Genomic DNA, 16308 nt, shown 5'->3' with positions numbered 1-16308 from the left:
ACAGGAACATGTGACTTACTTGCTCAGCACTGGTTTCTCATCATTAACTGGAATGACCTTTACTGAAATGGTTCTGAGGACTTTATGTTTTCCATCTGATAGCTGAATTTTAAAGCTGTCAGTGAGGTTTTCAGAGTTGTCGTGCATGTACATCAGCTTCATTCCTATGTGAGGCAGGAAGGGGGAGAAAAATAAGAGAAAGAGAGGGAGAATGGGAGAGAGAAATGGAAAGAACAACTTCATCTGACTCCTGCAAAATCCCTCACATCATTTCACTCTGAGTCAATCACCTTTCTTCCATCTCCCCCTGCCATATGATGGGGTAACCATAGTAAATTTGCCTTAGCTATCAGAAGATGCGTTTGGTGAGCCGCTCCTGTTCATTGTTCTAACATACTATTGACTCAAGGTCACCAGCCTGACTTAAGTCCAAAAAAGGGGTCTCTGTCAATCTGAAAAAGGTACATTTCTTCTCCTCTCCTGATTCCATATCACTTTGATGGAGACTATAGAGAGGGTGAGAGTGTCAGACAGTACTTTTCCGTGCTTTAAATAAACCTCAGGGAACTTTAAAGAAGCCTTTGGAAGGACAGCTGGCCTTGTATCTATGACCATGGACAACTAGAAGTTCTGGGCTGATGGTGGTTTGTTCACTGTTGTGGATAACAAAAGGAAAAAGCAAAAAAAGAGAGTCAAAACCAAGACTTGGGAAAGCAGAAGAGCTTGGGGTGGACAGCTGATACATCTGGAGGTTCATATTAGACAGGCAGAGAGATAAAAAATCTTTCCTCAGGTTTTGAGAGCTGAACTGAAATTGGACTGACAGTATTGAATTCATGTTCCTCTTTATACTGATAGATTCCATGTTTCACTAAATAGCCACAGTCAGGAAGAATCCACCATAATCTTGGCAATGTAAAATACACTTTTTCATTACATGTACTTGAAATAGATTTGCTGCTTTAAAGCAGGCTCACTAATCATGCTAAGCTGTAGTATCCCAATTTGTACCTTTATTGCTAGACATGTGAAGGTATATTGCAGCCTTACAATGTCCAAAGAAGGTTTACAGTAAAGATAGAGAGAGACTTTTTACCAATGCCTGTAGTGACATAACAAGGGGCAGGAGTAGGTTTAGTTGGACATAAGGAAAAAAGGCTTTACAGTGAGAGTGGTGAGACACTGGAACTATTTTTCCAGAGTGGTTGTGGAACCCTGGAAGTGCTCAAGGTCAGGTCAAATGGGGCTTTGGGCAACTTGGTCCAGTGGTTGTCCCTGCCCATGGCAGGGGAAGTGGACTAGTTGACCCCTAAAGGTCCCTTGCAACCCAAAATGTTCTAGGATTCTGTTATCATGTGAAGAAATACTTAACCCCATGATCAGTTAGTGTGCTTTTAAATCAGTCGTCTTGTCTCCCTATTCTAGGTGCTGTAAAACATTTACAAATCTGTTTGATGATATTACATTATGTTACATTACTCCCTTTTTTTTTTTCAGGGCTGATGATTTTCCTACTCATATTACTACCCTTTTTGATACAGAGGTCTCTCAGGATGATTTTATTGACAGTTCCTAAAATCAGTAGGCAAGAACAGCATTAAATAGGACAACTTCCATTCCTCAACATTTTCTTGACAATAAACATAAAGCAAGTGAATAAATAAATGATGAAGATGTCTTTAGTGTGCCACTTGCCTCATTAAAGGAATGAAAGAACAGTGTCAGAAGAATGCTGCACCTACCGTTCTTCAGTAGCTCCATGGAAAAGTTATGAACAAGCAACCCATGGCTGTGGTGATCACGGGTAATTAAGTCTTTATAATGTAGAATATCACTGCCTTGAGCACCGTTAATAAGGAACCCATACAAGGGCCCCTGCACAACCCCAAATACCAGAGGGTCTGGAGGCACGTCCAGATCAACTGCATTGATAACAGACAGATCCAGCTCTTTCATCTCCCCTTCTTGAACCTGAATGTGAAAGAAAAAACATCCAATTCTTTTACCTAAGAAGAAATAATAGAATTCTAGCATGGTTTCATGAGTAAGGTGTTTCTGTTGCACAAGTGTATCTCTTGATTCCTCCACCCTTTTCCCAGCAGCTTTTTAACCAGCTGATTTCAACCAGTTTAAGAGACATAGAGAAAGTAAATGGTTGCAGTGACGAAGAGAGGAGTTGTGATAAGGAGTTCATATTTGCCCAAATTAATAGAAAATACATTAAGTAAGACAATGCCAAATCCAGTGCTCAGAAATGCACAAAGGAGAAAGCCTTCAAATACATAGATATCTGAAAATACAAATGCATATAAATTTATACATGCACTTTTTACTTTACATTAAGAGTAAGTTTACACTCTCTCTGTGTTCACAGTGTTATTTATATTAAAAACACTCTGAAGAGAGGGGAGAAGCTATGCCAGAAATATAAAAAATACTCCATTAAAAATTGTGAGAGTTCTGGAGAATGCAGAAGTAGCCTAAAGATCTCTCTGCTTTCTAGATGACTTATTAGTTTAAAGATTTGAGCCTTTCTTTTCACTTAACTGCAAATTTCCAAGAGCTATGCACTACTTCTATCCCACTGAAGCTCTGTCTTGCAGTTTTACATGGGATTTCACTGGGCTGTTTCCTGAAGTAGGCTGAACTACAAAAAGTACAGGAAATATGCAGAGGAACAACTATCAGGACAATGTTCTTACTATATTAGAGAGTGGTTTCTGGTTAAAGTAGTTTTATAACAGGCATTTTGCTTATTTCCTTACAGTAATATTCCTGGCTATGAATTCTGGAACTTCATCATTGGTTGGGCTGATTAGTACAAAAAATGGAGTCTCTGCTGAGCGATGCAGCCCATCAGTGACATAAAGTACAAACTTGTCTGCTGTTGGCTCCATTCTCAGGTGCCTGGCTTGAACATAGTTTATATTCATGGCTTTCAGGTGCTTCAGCTGAAATGAACCTACAGATTTTAAAGAGAAATTAGTTAGCACAATATTTTCATGCCTTCTAGTCTTATGCACCATTAAAAAAAATTGAAACTATGTCTTTTTTCAAAGAATAAATAACTTGAATTTTTTAAGTTCTCTGACATTTTTTGACTGTAAGAGTTACACTGCAGATTGTTGTAACAGCAGATGTTACTGCAGGACACAAGCCCTTTCCTGAAAATGAATGCATTACTCTGCTTCTGGTGGGATTCTGAAGCTTCACACTTTTCAGTTCAGTCTGCAAAACTGAGCCTACATAAAACTAACTCAAATAGCAGGTAGGAAAATATCTGAGGTCCAAGATTCCTTGGTAGTGCTAGGTTAATGGCTGGACTTAATATTTTTTCCCAAGCTAAATGATTCTATGATTTTATTTTTCTAATTATGCTGTTATTTGACTGAAAAATGAGAACTTAAAGACTCAGTAATTTCAGGTTTCCAGCTGGAGAGGCTGCTAAAGCTGATAGCATTGCAGAGCATGTCACAGTCTGTTCTGATGGTGAAACTGCCTTACGTAGTTTGAAAGTGGGCAAGGGAAATCACCGTCTAAGTCAAACACCAGCTCTATCACCTTTGTAACTTTGCCTTGGAAACTAATGTGGAACCCAGGCTACTGCATTTAATTGACAGATGTGTAGGTGAAGGGATGCTGGAGTCTTTCATGGGGGACTGAAGAGGAAGGCAGATTAATGTCTCATATCATGACTTCTAATAGATCACAGCTGGAATGCATAAAACAAGGATTTCCTTGTTTACTTCAAGTGCCAATTCTTCTCATTTGCAGGGCTTCTGTCTCCCTTTGAACTCCTCCCTCAAAGCCCCACTGCTCTTCATTTGCCAGCACCTGCGCTCCTCAATAAGCCCATATTAATGCCCACACCTGCATCTGCACCACCAGAGCCCACTGAAGAGCCCTCCACAAGCCCCCTGTATTTCATCTGCTTGATTATCTTAAGTTGTTAAGACTTACCTATGCTTATTCCGATGTTGCTCTTCTCAAAACCAGGAGAAGGCAGTATATTTTCAATGTAACCAAACTGGGGAGGAGAAACCAACACAAACTCTAAGTCATCTGCAGGGGTGTCAGCATCAGTGGCAAACAAATGGTTGGTAGTAAGGGCTGCTGAGGAGCCCTCCTCCACCACAAAGCTTGCACCTGTGCACAAAAAATACATTAAATGTTAGTGGTCATAAGCTCATTTTACTGTTGTTTTTGTTAATAAGAATGGAAATAATAACTAAAGGGGAAAATACAATAAATACTGAATTACTGAGAGGTCGTGTTTTCATGTGTTCTTCTCTGCTTTCACCAACATCTCTGCTTTTGCCATCACAGAAGTAGAGAAGAAGGGAATAATGAAATTATTTTATTGGTAATTTATTCGGTAAGGTTTATATACTGCTCAAAACCAGTTGTTACCTCTGTTTGTCAGAGCATTAATTACATAAGGGCTGTTAAGAACTGCTCATAATGAACAATTTTTCATGCATCACTGTTTAATTTCCCTGCTGGGACAATGTTTCATTTCCAGAACATTACTTGGGTGAATGCCTGCAAATTACAAAACTACTTATACATATGCTTAAATATTCCCTGAGATACAGAACATGTACCTGATACTTAAAAACAAATGACATTGAAAGACACAAGCATGTGGAAAACATACTTTTAATATGTATATCACAGACCACATTGAAAGCCCAGGAAATCAATGGAAATTTCACACAATGGGCTGTACTTGGACTAGATGTACATTATCAACTCTATTTCCATTTTAACTGAGTTTTTTAGATCCTGAAGAGTACTTGAGAAAATGTGGCTACACATCTATTAATGTATAGCCTTTGTCTTTATTTCCTAAAAGAATTAAATATAGGTAATATAGGTAGCAATGATTCTCTCCCTTCATGTAAGGCCCAAATTTCTGTTTTATGCTCTACACACAAAGGTAAATAAATATCTATATTTATCTTTATGCTTTTGAGCTGTATAAACCTGACGTCTGTTCGGCCATAAGTTCAGTTCAGGGACAAGATACTGATCACTTTTACCTAGACATAGCTTACATATGCAGCAATGGGCATGTAGAGATGGTGAGGAGCAGATCTGAGCACTCTCATCTATAACCACATGCTTTAAACATGCAGCTGAAGAGCAACAAGCTCAAACTTGCACTGGGAGCTGGATTGGGTGTTTGCACTGTACTAGAAAAAGAAAATAAAATTGATGGAAATTCTGATCCAAAACTTTTCTGTGCTGATCTCAACTAAATATTTCTAATGATAAAAATCAAGCAACCAAAAAACCACTCTGGGTCTTTAGCCGCTACAGTACTGTGTAACCCACATTACACTGCTGTAGTGAGAGGAAGCTTTCACCAGTTGCAATTGATGGAGGCTGGTTGTCCACTGGAAGTACAGTGATGTTAAGGTCATAGAGGGGAAATGGATCATGACGTGAAACTGGAGGAGGAGGAGGTCCGTCATAGCAGCAGTCTTTCACATCTAGGCCAGCCTCACCATCAGAGACAATTACGGTTAAGATCTCAATGGAAGGAGTCAGGCCAATCTCCCCACCTGGAAAAAAATATTGCAGTTCAGAAGTGTTTTACCAAAACTTCCCGAAGACTAATTTTTATCGTGCAAGGACAGCCTTCAGTATCAAGTCTGAAGAAAAAGAAGCAGCAGCAAAGTTACTGGAATTCTTAATTCGGTCTGCTGGGGGTGCTGATTGGTTAGAGATGTGGTTTGTTGTATAATTAATTTTAACCATCTCACTTCTGTGCTGTAATAAGACTGTGTAGAAAAGAGTGTTAGTATTGTTATAATAGTGATAATGTTATAATTGCAATGTTATGATATTACATTATATTGTAATAAAATGGCTAATAGTCCTCATGATTCTGTTCTTTGTGCACTAAGCTATGTAAAAAATGTATATTGTGTAGAAAAAGTGGTTTTTCTGCACTCCTTCTCAAGGAATGTAGGAAAATCTTTATTTTATATGTATGTTCCTCTATGATAAATGGTGATATCCATGGTCTTCCAAAAGACAATTTTTTATACAGTAAGTAACGCATGTATTCCTATATGCCTCTTATCCTTACAAAATGGACTATAACAAGGGCTGTACTTTATTACTGTAAAGTATATTATGCTTGTGTGCAATCACATTTAAAATGGGGGCTGATATAGGGGTGGGAATGGCCACCCCTTGCAAGAAATATCTGTGACTCAGAGTATTCCAGCTGTCAGCACTTCTGGCAGCCTGTGGCTTGCACTGCTGCAAGATGTGTAGAAATTCGGGAATGAAAAACAGAAACACTACACCCTTGAAGGTAAAACTTCATTGCCACTGCAAAATATTGTCATTGAAATACAGTTTGTGATATCTTTAGGATGCAGAAGAAAAGTTTGTTGTAGGTAGCCACAATTAAGTACTTCTTTTTCAAATACCAGCTGTTCATTTTAGACAGTGCCAAGTTTGAAAATATCACATCTATTCTCCACGCTAACACAAAATTACAGAATAATTAAATAGAAAACCAGAACCTTTGGGGAAAGAAAAAGACTAAAGCCATCATTCAGAGATGTAGAAAGAGAACCCCTTTAATCCCAATGAAAGGATAAAATTAGGTTAGAAAGAGGGTTAAGCAGCCCTTGATTTCTCCCAGTAATTTAAAAAAAAAAAAAAGGTACTAACAATAAAAAATAAAATAATAAAACCACAAAATAACATCTTTTTAACATTGTGTTTCTCATGAAGAAAATCAGAACTTCCTTTATCTTGTGGTATGGAAAGACTGTGAACTGTCCAAAAGTAGATATCCCCCTAGACTGGAGAGGCAAGCAAGAAGTACCAAAGGGTTTTTTACTTTCATGGAACACATAAAAATACTCTAGTTTGTGCCTAACTTAATAATAATTTTGTCAAAAAGGCCCAAGTTATTTTTTCAGCAACAGTGAAAGAGTCCCTCCAGGATTCTGATACTTTCACGTACTTGTTTGAATACAATTTTCAGTTCAAGCAGGGATTTGGAGAACTTATTAAAACATTTGGTAGTTGTCTATCATCAGTTCTCTATTTTAAAGCCAGTTTATTTATTTCCCTAGTCACAACATGTGCTTTGTCAGAAATTCCTACTGGACTTCTGCAAAGGCATGGATTCAGGTTGAGATTTTTTTACTAATACTTGTCTGACCACCTTCCAGTCGAATTCTGTCCTTAGCTCACTTACTAGTGTGCTTGTATGTGACTAAACCAGCAATGACATCAGCTTGTGAGAAACGATCCACAGCAGCGCCAGCTTTCCTCACTACCCCGTGGTAGGGCTGGCGGGCCAACACGAACATCAGTTCCATGTCATCGCTGTCCGCATCTGTGGCATAAATGTACTCAGAGGAGAGAACCACTTCTTCACCCTCTAGACAGTGGAGCACAGGAACAAGGCCTGTTTGCATAACAGGTAGCTCATCATTCACAGGCAACACCTGATCAGAAAAATAATTTAAGATTTTCTTATTGTTCATTTCAGTGGAAGCCAGTTGTTTCAATACATTGCATTGCAGCTCAAACTAATAGAATGGTGCCAGTGTCAGAGTGCATTGAACTTTCTCTATGAGCAAAAAGAAACCAGCTGAATTAAAAATAAAAAGACATAAGTAAACCAAAGGAGATAATCATCGTTTAAGTACAAAGTGAAAGTCAAAATTCCTCTCAAATTTGCTACATGGACCTGAAATGGAAGGGGTTGAAATGGAAGCCTAATACATCCATTATCTTCCAGTTTCCAAGGTAATGCAAGCTTTGAACCTTTGCTTCTACACAGACAATTATTCTCAGAAACATGCAACACACTGACCTTGACCTGCAGAGTGAACTCTACAAAATGGATGCCATCTGTGGCTGCAAAGAAAACATCATCAGTGAGAGTCTCAGAGCCATCATGACGATATCTGTGAAAAAAGATGATAGAGCTACACAATTTTTTCACAGATAAAAAGAATCCATGCTTTCTGGTCATGCCCTACAATGTGTATCCCTCCCAGTACAAAAAGCCACTGCCTGTGTAAGGGTGTCCACCTAACACTGCTGATTCTGGATCAGAGTTTCTTTAAAGGGCTTTTGGGGTCTCCTATGAGAAGAAAACCCCCAAGGTAAACCATTCATCAGTCAGGAAAAAGGTTTCCCTGAGGCTTTGTCATCTCTGTTGTGGCTGGTTGTGAGGTGTTTACCAAACATGTATGTCGTCGCTGTGGTAAGTGCCCACTTTCTAACAGATGGAAATAGAGCCAAGGAGCTCTAACTCTGCGTGTGTGTCGTGTCTTGTTCTTGCCACAAATAAACAAGCAAAATTTTCATCTCTACATTTAATCAGTGTTAACAAAAAACTAACCAAGCTTAATAAACACACGACTTCCTTTAAAGAAAAAAGCTGGCCACCAGTGCCTTCTTCACAGGAACTGCACAGCTGCATCCAGAACTTGTCTCCTCACCAGCATGGGGCAGTGCTTTATAGAGAAACCTACCTACAGGAGGCATGGCTGCTATCTCCTATTTCCTGGCCACACAGCTCATTTCATGGTGACATTGCACTCCCAAGGCTCAGCCAGCAATCCTGGAGCAGCTCTGCCAGAGCTATGGTGAACATTGCTAGCCTCTGCACCCTGCACCACTTCAAGATTTAGCTCATTCAGCTGAGAGCCTCGGCCACCACAAAAGACAGCCACCACTCTTCTAACCTGGCTGCCAGGGTACGCAGGTCCTCATAGGAAAGCCTGTCACCTCCATTCATGGGAATGCCATCCAGCTCCACCACCCCATGCTGCGGCTGCCTCAGCAGGAGCAGGAAGAGATGCTCTCGTTTTGTGTCTGCGTCAGAGATGAGAATGTGTCCCTCTGTAACAGAGGTCATGCCACCCTCTTCCACTCTCAAATGGGTTGTAAAGACCTGCAGGAAGGAGAAATGCTGAGCTCTCTTTGCTGCTGCACCTCCAAACACACAGCAGACAGGGTTATTCCCATTTGCTCTGCTATAAGGATGTGTGACACCTTAAAAAACAAAATGCCAAAGGATATAATCTTTTCTGCTGTGTTAGAAAAACCTAAGGAAATTACCAACAATGGGCTATAATATGTGCATCCTAGTTCTCATCCCATTCATGGAAGCTTCTGACCTGCCTTATAGGCAGTAAGCAACACAAAATGTAGGGATGCAGTTTTGCTAACCAAGATGCGACGTACATGTTTTTGAACAGATACATAGATGCCAAAGTTAGTCCTCGGCTTACTTAGCACACAAAAATCACATTGCGCACTCACCAGACTTCACCTTCTACTTCAATCCCAGTGCAAGCCGTGTGCAAGGTGCTGAAACCCTGATCCCATGGAAAATTCATTTTTTATCTCAGTAAAATCAAAATATTTTTCTGCACTTCTGTTTCTACTCAAAGCAATTTCCAAGTCCTTTTTTCTCACTTTCACCACCACCGTACCTCTGGGGCTTGGTTGTCCACAGGAAGAATTGTAATATTGAAGCAGATCCCATACAAAGTGCCTCCATGCTGATTGCTGACAGAAAAAATAAACTGGACTTGCTGAGGTTCAGGTCCGATGTCCTGCAGGGGTGGCATGTAAGCAATTTTCATATAGTTCACGGCATGCTGCAAAAAGAGAAGAGGGGTGCATGTAAGAGGAGATAATGGGGGTATCCATAATCCATGACATTGGGGACTTTTATCATCCCCTGTTTAGGTGTAATCCAGCCATCAAAATAAATTTCAGAAATTTTGCATGTGCTCTTTAGCTACTAGACACACCTTGATTAAATGCATCTTTAGATACAAATTAGGTGAGTACAGGTTCAAATACTCAAACCTGTAGCAAAAAATATAGATATGGTTTATAAGTGATAATGGAGTTGATGGCCTGACCTTCTTGATGGATGCCTTTAAAAATGCTGGTCCAAGGACCTTTTAAAACTGTGACTTTAAAATAAACAATGCATGAAAGCTAACATCTCCCACAGCAGCTGAATTTCATCAATGTGAATAGTAACTGCATGTCCTGTGTTCCATGGTGAGGACAGGCCAGTGAAAGAAATATCAAAAATCTTGCATCCAGATACGTATATTAGGCACACATTTTAGAATATGTAGGTTCAGAGCTGTCATTATGGTACTGCAATGATCATCATGCAACTTTAACCATACAGCAGGATATAAAACAAGATGCTTTAGTAATACTTATTTGTCAAACTACAAAAGCATGAAAACGGAACTACAAAAAATCTGTTCCATCCTATTCCATCCTCTAGTACATCCACTGGTGGAGACACTGAGAAGAAGTAGGAAACTGTTCAAGGTCTCATTTCCACATTTTGTGTACTTTTTCCTTCCTCTTACATCATGTGAAGCCAAATTCATCCTACCCAAGCAGCTGTAGCCCCTGCTGGTTTTAGGATAGATGTGTTTATATATTCCAAAACTGAAGCATGATAGAAATTTGTTATAAAACCTGGTATTGGAATAGCAGAGTTTTGAGTTTCTTAAGCAGAGCTTGTGATAGTACTGCTCCTCGTTTTTCACCTCCTGTTTTCCTGTCAGATACAACTGTGCACTTGTAACTTTTGAAAATTGTTTAGAACTCATTGTGGTATCAGGTAACATAACAAACCTGAGTAAATGACTGCAGTGCAAGAGCAGCAGGATCCTTGACCAATTTGGGGATGGTGTCCACCATAAACAGCTTCCCAGCATCCGAGTAGCTGCACAAAAATATGCATGTCATATCTTGGCTAGCAATACCAAAGAACAAGAAAAATAGCCACATAGCTCGATCTTGCATTTCAAGTTAGCTTCACACTTTCAACTGCATTGAAAGGAAAAACATTTTCCTTTCTTCCATCCTTGTCACCCACTTAAGCATTACCACAGAAAACTGTCCAAATGAAATATTTTTCAGGATGATCATGAAAAATCATCTCATAACTTATAAGCAAGCTCTGGAATTGCTGCAAGTGTGTCTCCACACACCCCAGATACCATTTACACCACCTGCAAATCTAGTCCATCACATTCTTGTTACTTGCACACCTGTGTTTATCTTTAAGTAGAAAAATTAATTATTTCTAGTTTCATGCATCGTATAAACTCTGAAATTAACCAGTTTCCAGCCACCCAGCTTTCCAACAGCAGTAACAGGCAAACTGGGTAACCATGTGGCTATTTGACTGATTAGGGAAACAGCTTTCTCCCCCAGCTGCATACTGATCCTACGTTGCTTGAGGTCAAAATTGAGAGTGTTGATTGATCTTCAGCTTAAACCATACAATGTCTGGATTCAAAACTTTTCATTTAGCAAATTGTTGCTGATGGTCTAAAGAGATTACAGCACCAGTGATGTAAACTGCTATTATACCCATTCATTCCATACCTCCCTTGCTCCCACAGCCTGTTCTGCCTGTTTTCTGCTCTACAGCTTCCTAGTCCACAATCAGGAGTGCCTGATACATATTCTTGAAAAAGCTGCAGCACCTTCTCTTCTCAGTCTGGGGAAGGCACAGGTCAGCCTCATTCCAACAGTTAGGAGAGGTGCTGTGACTTGTACTTGAGGCTGGACAGGATCCCACAAGTCAGTGTAAAATCCAACAAAAGGAAATAAAATATTTCACATGACTTCCCACTTCTTATTCCTTGTTAAACTATGCATTACCTATTCTTTATTACTCTGTGTACTACTCTGTTGCTTCAGGCTCTAGCTCACCCTTAATCAACAGGAGAGATGCACCCAGTTGTTGTCACCTGCACTGTCAACAAACAGATGAAGAACTTGAGGCACATGCATGTTACTGCCACTGAGGCTGCTCCTGTTACCTGGGTTGTTCCCCTGTCCCACCTGAAAGGTATGTCAGGTTGCACCTACCCATGGGTGCAAGAGAAAAATGGGGCAGTGGTTACGGTGTATGTGAGCTCTCTGTCTTGCTCTTCCACATCTATGAAGTGGAGATGTTTCTTTGTTAGGTGAGAAATCTCAGTCTCCTTAACAACCAGGTGACGGGTCACTCCTGGAGCTTCTCTGGGTAGCTGATCATCCACAGGGATAATGTGAACCACTATCACCTGAGATTGGGGAGACAGTAGAATAGTCAGCCATTCCTCTCAGTAAGAGTGTCCCAAGTAGCTGTTCACCAACATGCACACAGAAGTAAGTGGATCACTGGAATATGAGATACAGGATGTGTCTGTCATGCTATACCATCAACACAAGAGTAATGGAGGTATATAACAGTTAAATGCAAAGCCTTTGAATCTCAGAGATTTCCCTTTAAATTAAATGCAAAATTAAATTCAGTATGTTGGATTTTTGTGTGAAAAAAATAATCTGTTCTCAGTTGACTTCAGGAGGGTTTTTTTAATTTGTTTGTACTGTCTCCAAATACAATTTGTTTTCAACATTTCATATTATAATATAAGAAAAGGTCTTTTTGATGAACTTGTCTCTATTCAGCCAGGGAGTTACCTCATTGAAAACAAGAACAAGAAATAGCCCTGAAGAACACTGTTTGTGGTGGTGACTGCCATCAGAAAAAATCTATGCCAGTTTTATTTGAAAGCCAGCCAGAACAGGTAAGATATCAACCATTTGAAGAAAAAATTCAGGAGACTGCAAAGATGTTTCTGTTTCATACCTGTGGCTCTGAGAGGTTTGGAGGGTCATGGCTATCACATAGCACAAACTCAAGGGAATCTTCAAATATTTCTCCTCCCAAATGATGATAATAAATTATTCCATTAAATAGATCCCTCTGAAGAAAACTGTTGACAGAATACCCTGTTGAATTGAAGAATACATCTTCCTTTGAACACTCCATGATTTTAATACTACACCAAAGTTATGCATTAGTTATGTGAGTAGCTGGGGAAGTATAATATCTTCTTTTTCACCCTAACTGGAGCAAATCCTTTGAAATGTTGTCTCACTGTCTTCCACATTCTCTGAAGATCACCAGCTTCTTTTCTGTGTCACTTAAAAATCATTCAAAAAAAGAAGCAACGCAGAAAACAGGCTGAAAGCCCTGTTCAGAAGTCAGAAGAGAATTTGCAGGACTGGCAGTCTCTGCAGCCTAGCACAGGAATTTCTGGGTTGTTACGTGGAAGGAGAGCTTTCTCATCACTTAGCATAATTAGCATCGTGTATTAGCTCTGAATTTGTCACAGATCCTTGCATCTAAACTAACTCCTGACTAGCCCAATATTTTTTCCAGAGAAAAGTACTGTAGGAAAATAGACTCAGAATGGAAGAATTACAGGAGAAATTGTGTACACAGGTACAGTTATCCTAGTGCAGAGACCAACATTAATTAGTGATGGGGTTTTACACTATAATGAAAGAAGTCCAAATTTGCCATTATTTCTGACTCTAACATTAAATGTATTTTTAAAAAGAGGGGACAAAGAAAAGTGTCCTTTTATGGATGTGTTCCATTACCTATCAAGTTTGGTCCTGGTTTCTTCATGATTTCTCCAGCCTGTGATGGCTTGGTAATATTGAATAGTATGTAATCGTCACTGGAATCCATGTCAGAAGCATGAAGCATGGAGCCCTGAATCAGGATTGTCTGTCCCTCGTGAACTTCAATGACCACATTGCTGATCAGAAATGGAGGGCTGTCATCTTTAGGGAGGATATTTATTGGGAACTTATGGCGAATGCTGTGGGGGCCATCAAAAATTCTAAATACCACAAAATCCTTAGTAGAATCACTGTCATCATGATGGTAGTGAACAACTCCAGCGTGAATGTCAGAGACTGTGAACATGAATCCTTTCCCTCCTGTCAAAACAGTGGAAGAAAACACATCAAAAATGTATGGTTCAGCCCAGAAAGGAATCTTTGCTCTAATACAAAGATTATTGAGGGAGAGAAATGAGCATTGTATTTCTAACTAGAAAAATCAAATGTAACTTCACCTACCAAAAACAAGTTTGTTGGAGCTGAATGGTTAATAAGAATGCAGAATTTGCAGCTGTGATAGCAGAGAAAATCTTCCAAAGGTCATTAAAGGTAACTGGAGACATTAAGGATTTTTAACTGCAGTAGTTTCCACTTTAATTTCAACCTCTACTTTCTTATCAGACCATTTTACACGCATTTTAAGCATCAAAGAAAATAGGCCTTATCATTAAAGCTCAGGATTTCACTGCAAGTAAAATATAATGATGTGGCAATTTTGGTGTGTTGAGGTTATTGTCTGTAATAAGACAATTTTATACTTCTGCTTCACTAGAACTGTTATGCAAACAGACAAATATTCAGGCAAGGTACAGGATTCAAGACAGCAAGCTGGCCCTAAAATGTATGACATCCCCAGGGCCACCAAGAAAAAAAGCCAGGCATTCCTCTAAGGTTTTACACAAAAAAGGCAATTGCCAAAAATTGTGGTGATATTTTCCTTGGCATGTACCTATGCATACAGATAAAAAGACAGTAAGGTGCAGTCAGTGGAGGTGAAATATCCACCTCTGGCTGCTGCATGGTAGTCTGAGAAACGCTCAAACTCAGTATGCAAGGGCAGGAGTGCCAGTGGGAGATGGGCCCTGGCTGGCTGCACAGTCCCCTAACACTGTCTCTGGGGCTGAGTCCACCTAGCACTGCTGACACCACACAGTTCCTGTCTGCAGCTTTGCAGGAGGAGGATCTTTCAGACACTGGACTACTTGGCAGGGGTTTCCTGAATTTAAATTTACTTCTGAATAGTTTCTATGTTTGCTATATTCAAAACACTGCATTTCCCTTTTCTTTAAATAGTTGTTTTATGTCTTTAGGTTATGCATTTTACATGAACACATTCAACTGTCAAAAAACTCAGCATTGATAGTGGCAACATGTTCCCACCCTGCCAAGCTCAGAGTGACTTCCATTACACAACCTTTTTCCCAAGCACTGTGGCAACTCATGCGCTGAAGAGCAAAACTGGTAGTATTGATAATGCAGAAGGCTAATGAGTTAGAAGTCTAATTTAATTTCCACTTTTTGAAATAAACCTTAAAGCTGCCAGTAACAACCATATCCAAATGTTGTCTATTATTTGCCAACAAATCAAAATCACTTGGCGTTCCTTAACATCTGCAAGCAAAAATGTAAGAACTGAAAATTTATTGACTGTGTTTCTCCTCATGCTGCTCAATGAAAACATAGCTGATTTTTTTTAATTTCAGCTTTGGAATGTAAATGTACGTTAAGTAAAGGTTTAAATACTGAATTTTTGAACATTCCTGTTTCAATACCCATGCTTAGCACAGTTGTAGCAGAAGGTGGTCAGCAGAGGGAGCAGAGCTGCTGTTTAATCACAGAGGAGATTTTTCCAGTCTCTGGAGCTGAAATGACCTACCTCTCACTGACAGCCGCCCATGCTGTAAGCCATCAACTGTGACCAAGCGAACATTTTGGATATCATCATTGTCTACTATTTGGAAGTGTTGCCATGTGATGGGTCGGGACTGCCCCTCTAGGAGGTTGAGGCCTGCAAAGAGGAGAAAGTTACATCACTGTCAGCATGTAATGCTTCTAAAGGTGTTTCCAACCAGGAAAAAAACCCAGAATATTTAATTCTAACTACATATCTACGTGTGAAAGGCATTGCAGTAGAAGTTTAGATTGGATATTAAGAAAAATTTCTTCACTGAAAGGGTGATTTAGCTTTGGAACAAGCTCCGCAGAGCAGTGGTGGTCACTATCCCTGGAAGTGTTCAAAAAACAAGTAGACATTGCACTTCATGATATATTTAGTAGGCATGGTGGTATTCAGATGAAGGCTGGACTTGAAAATTTTGGAGGTCTTTGTCAACCTTAATACTTCTATATTGTTATGATTCTGAGGCCACCTAAAAGGCTGATAACAGCTTCTGACATACTTGAATTAGTTCACTGTCTTTAAGGAATCTTTTTCAGAGAAATAACCAGTTCTGATGTAGAATGCACCTAGTTTAGGCTGCTTCATGTGCAAGCTGCACATTGTGCCCTGGGTGGGGGGAAATCTCTGGAGCTCTAGGTAAAAAGCCATGAATGGGCATGGACCCTTTGTCTAAAAAAAAGGGCATGGGGTGTGGCTGGTCATACAGAGACTGCAGGACCTGATGTGAAACAAGAACAAATATCACCGTTGGAGCAAGTACACACAGACTATGGGGGTATAAAATTCAGGGATTCCTTTGTTCAGGGTCCCTCCCTGGCGACACCAAGTTTGAGCAGTTTTTGTGTTGCTGCACCACAGTTAAATCACATAAAGGAAACAGAGATCTAGGATTCCGATATGGG

At 39.7% G+C, this 16308-nt stretch overlaps 1 protein-coding gene across 7 annotated transcripts in view; it reads right to left on the bottom strand.

Annotated features, from left to right (window-relative positions):
• The window catches only part of FREM1 (FRAS1 related extracellular matrix 1), an 89304-nt gene that overhangs the window by 33554 nt on the left and 39442 nt on the right, over window positions 1-16308 (bottom strand). For 5 of the 7 annotated variants that reach the window (XR_005603838.1, XM_039567094.1, XM_039567095.1 and 2 more), the window contains 14 exons: window positions 15383-15514; window positions 13480-13824; window positions 12680-12822; window positions 11914-12110; window positions 10666-10756; window positions 9486-9653; window positions 8733-8941; window positions 7853-7946; window positions 7229-7481; window positions 5370-5567; window positions 3961-4146; window positions 2766-2962; window positions 1743-1971; window positions 20-164 (listed from right to left, as the gene is read on the bottom strand). Coding sequence is in view for 6 of the 7 variants with exons in the window: in XM_039567094.1 (XP_039423028.1) it covers window positions 20-164; window positions 1743-1971; window positions 2766-2962; window positions 3961-4146; window positions 5370-5567; window positions 7229-7481; window positions 7853-7946; window positions 8733-8941; window positions 9486-9653; window positions 10666-10756; window positions 11914-12110; window positions 12680-12822; window positions 13480-13824; window positions 15383-15514 (2587 nt within the window). In the remaining variant the exon portion in view is untranslated. Of the gene's footprint in view, window positions 1-19; window positions 165-1742; window positions 1972-2765; window positions 2963-3960; window positions 4147-5337; window positions 5568-7228; window positions 7482-7852; window positions 7947-8732; window positions 8942-9485; window positions 9654-10665; window positions 10757-11913; window positions 12111-12679; window positions 12823-13479; window positions 13825-15382; window positions 15515-16308 lie in introns of those variants that run through there. The other 2 variants (XM_039567097.1, XM_039567098.1) reach the window with 2 other exon arrangements.

This window comes from Corvus cornix, chromosome Z (assembly GCF_000738735.6).
Source record: "Corvus cornix cornix isolate S_Up_H32 chromosome Z, ASM73873v5, whole genome shotgun sequence".
Taxonomy (NCBI): Eukaryota; Metazoa; Chordata; class Aves; order Passeriformes; family Corvidae; genus Corvus; species Corvus cornix.
Note: the sequence above shows the minus strand (reverse complement) of the source record. Positions and strands in the feature narration are given on the sequence as shown.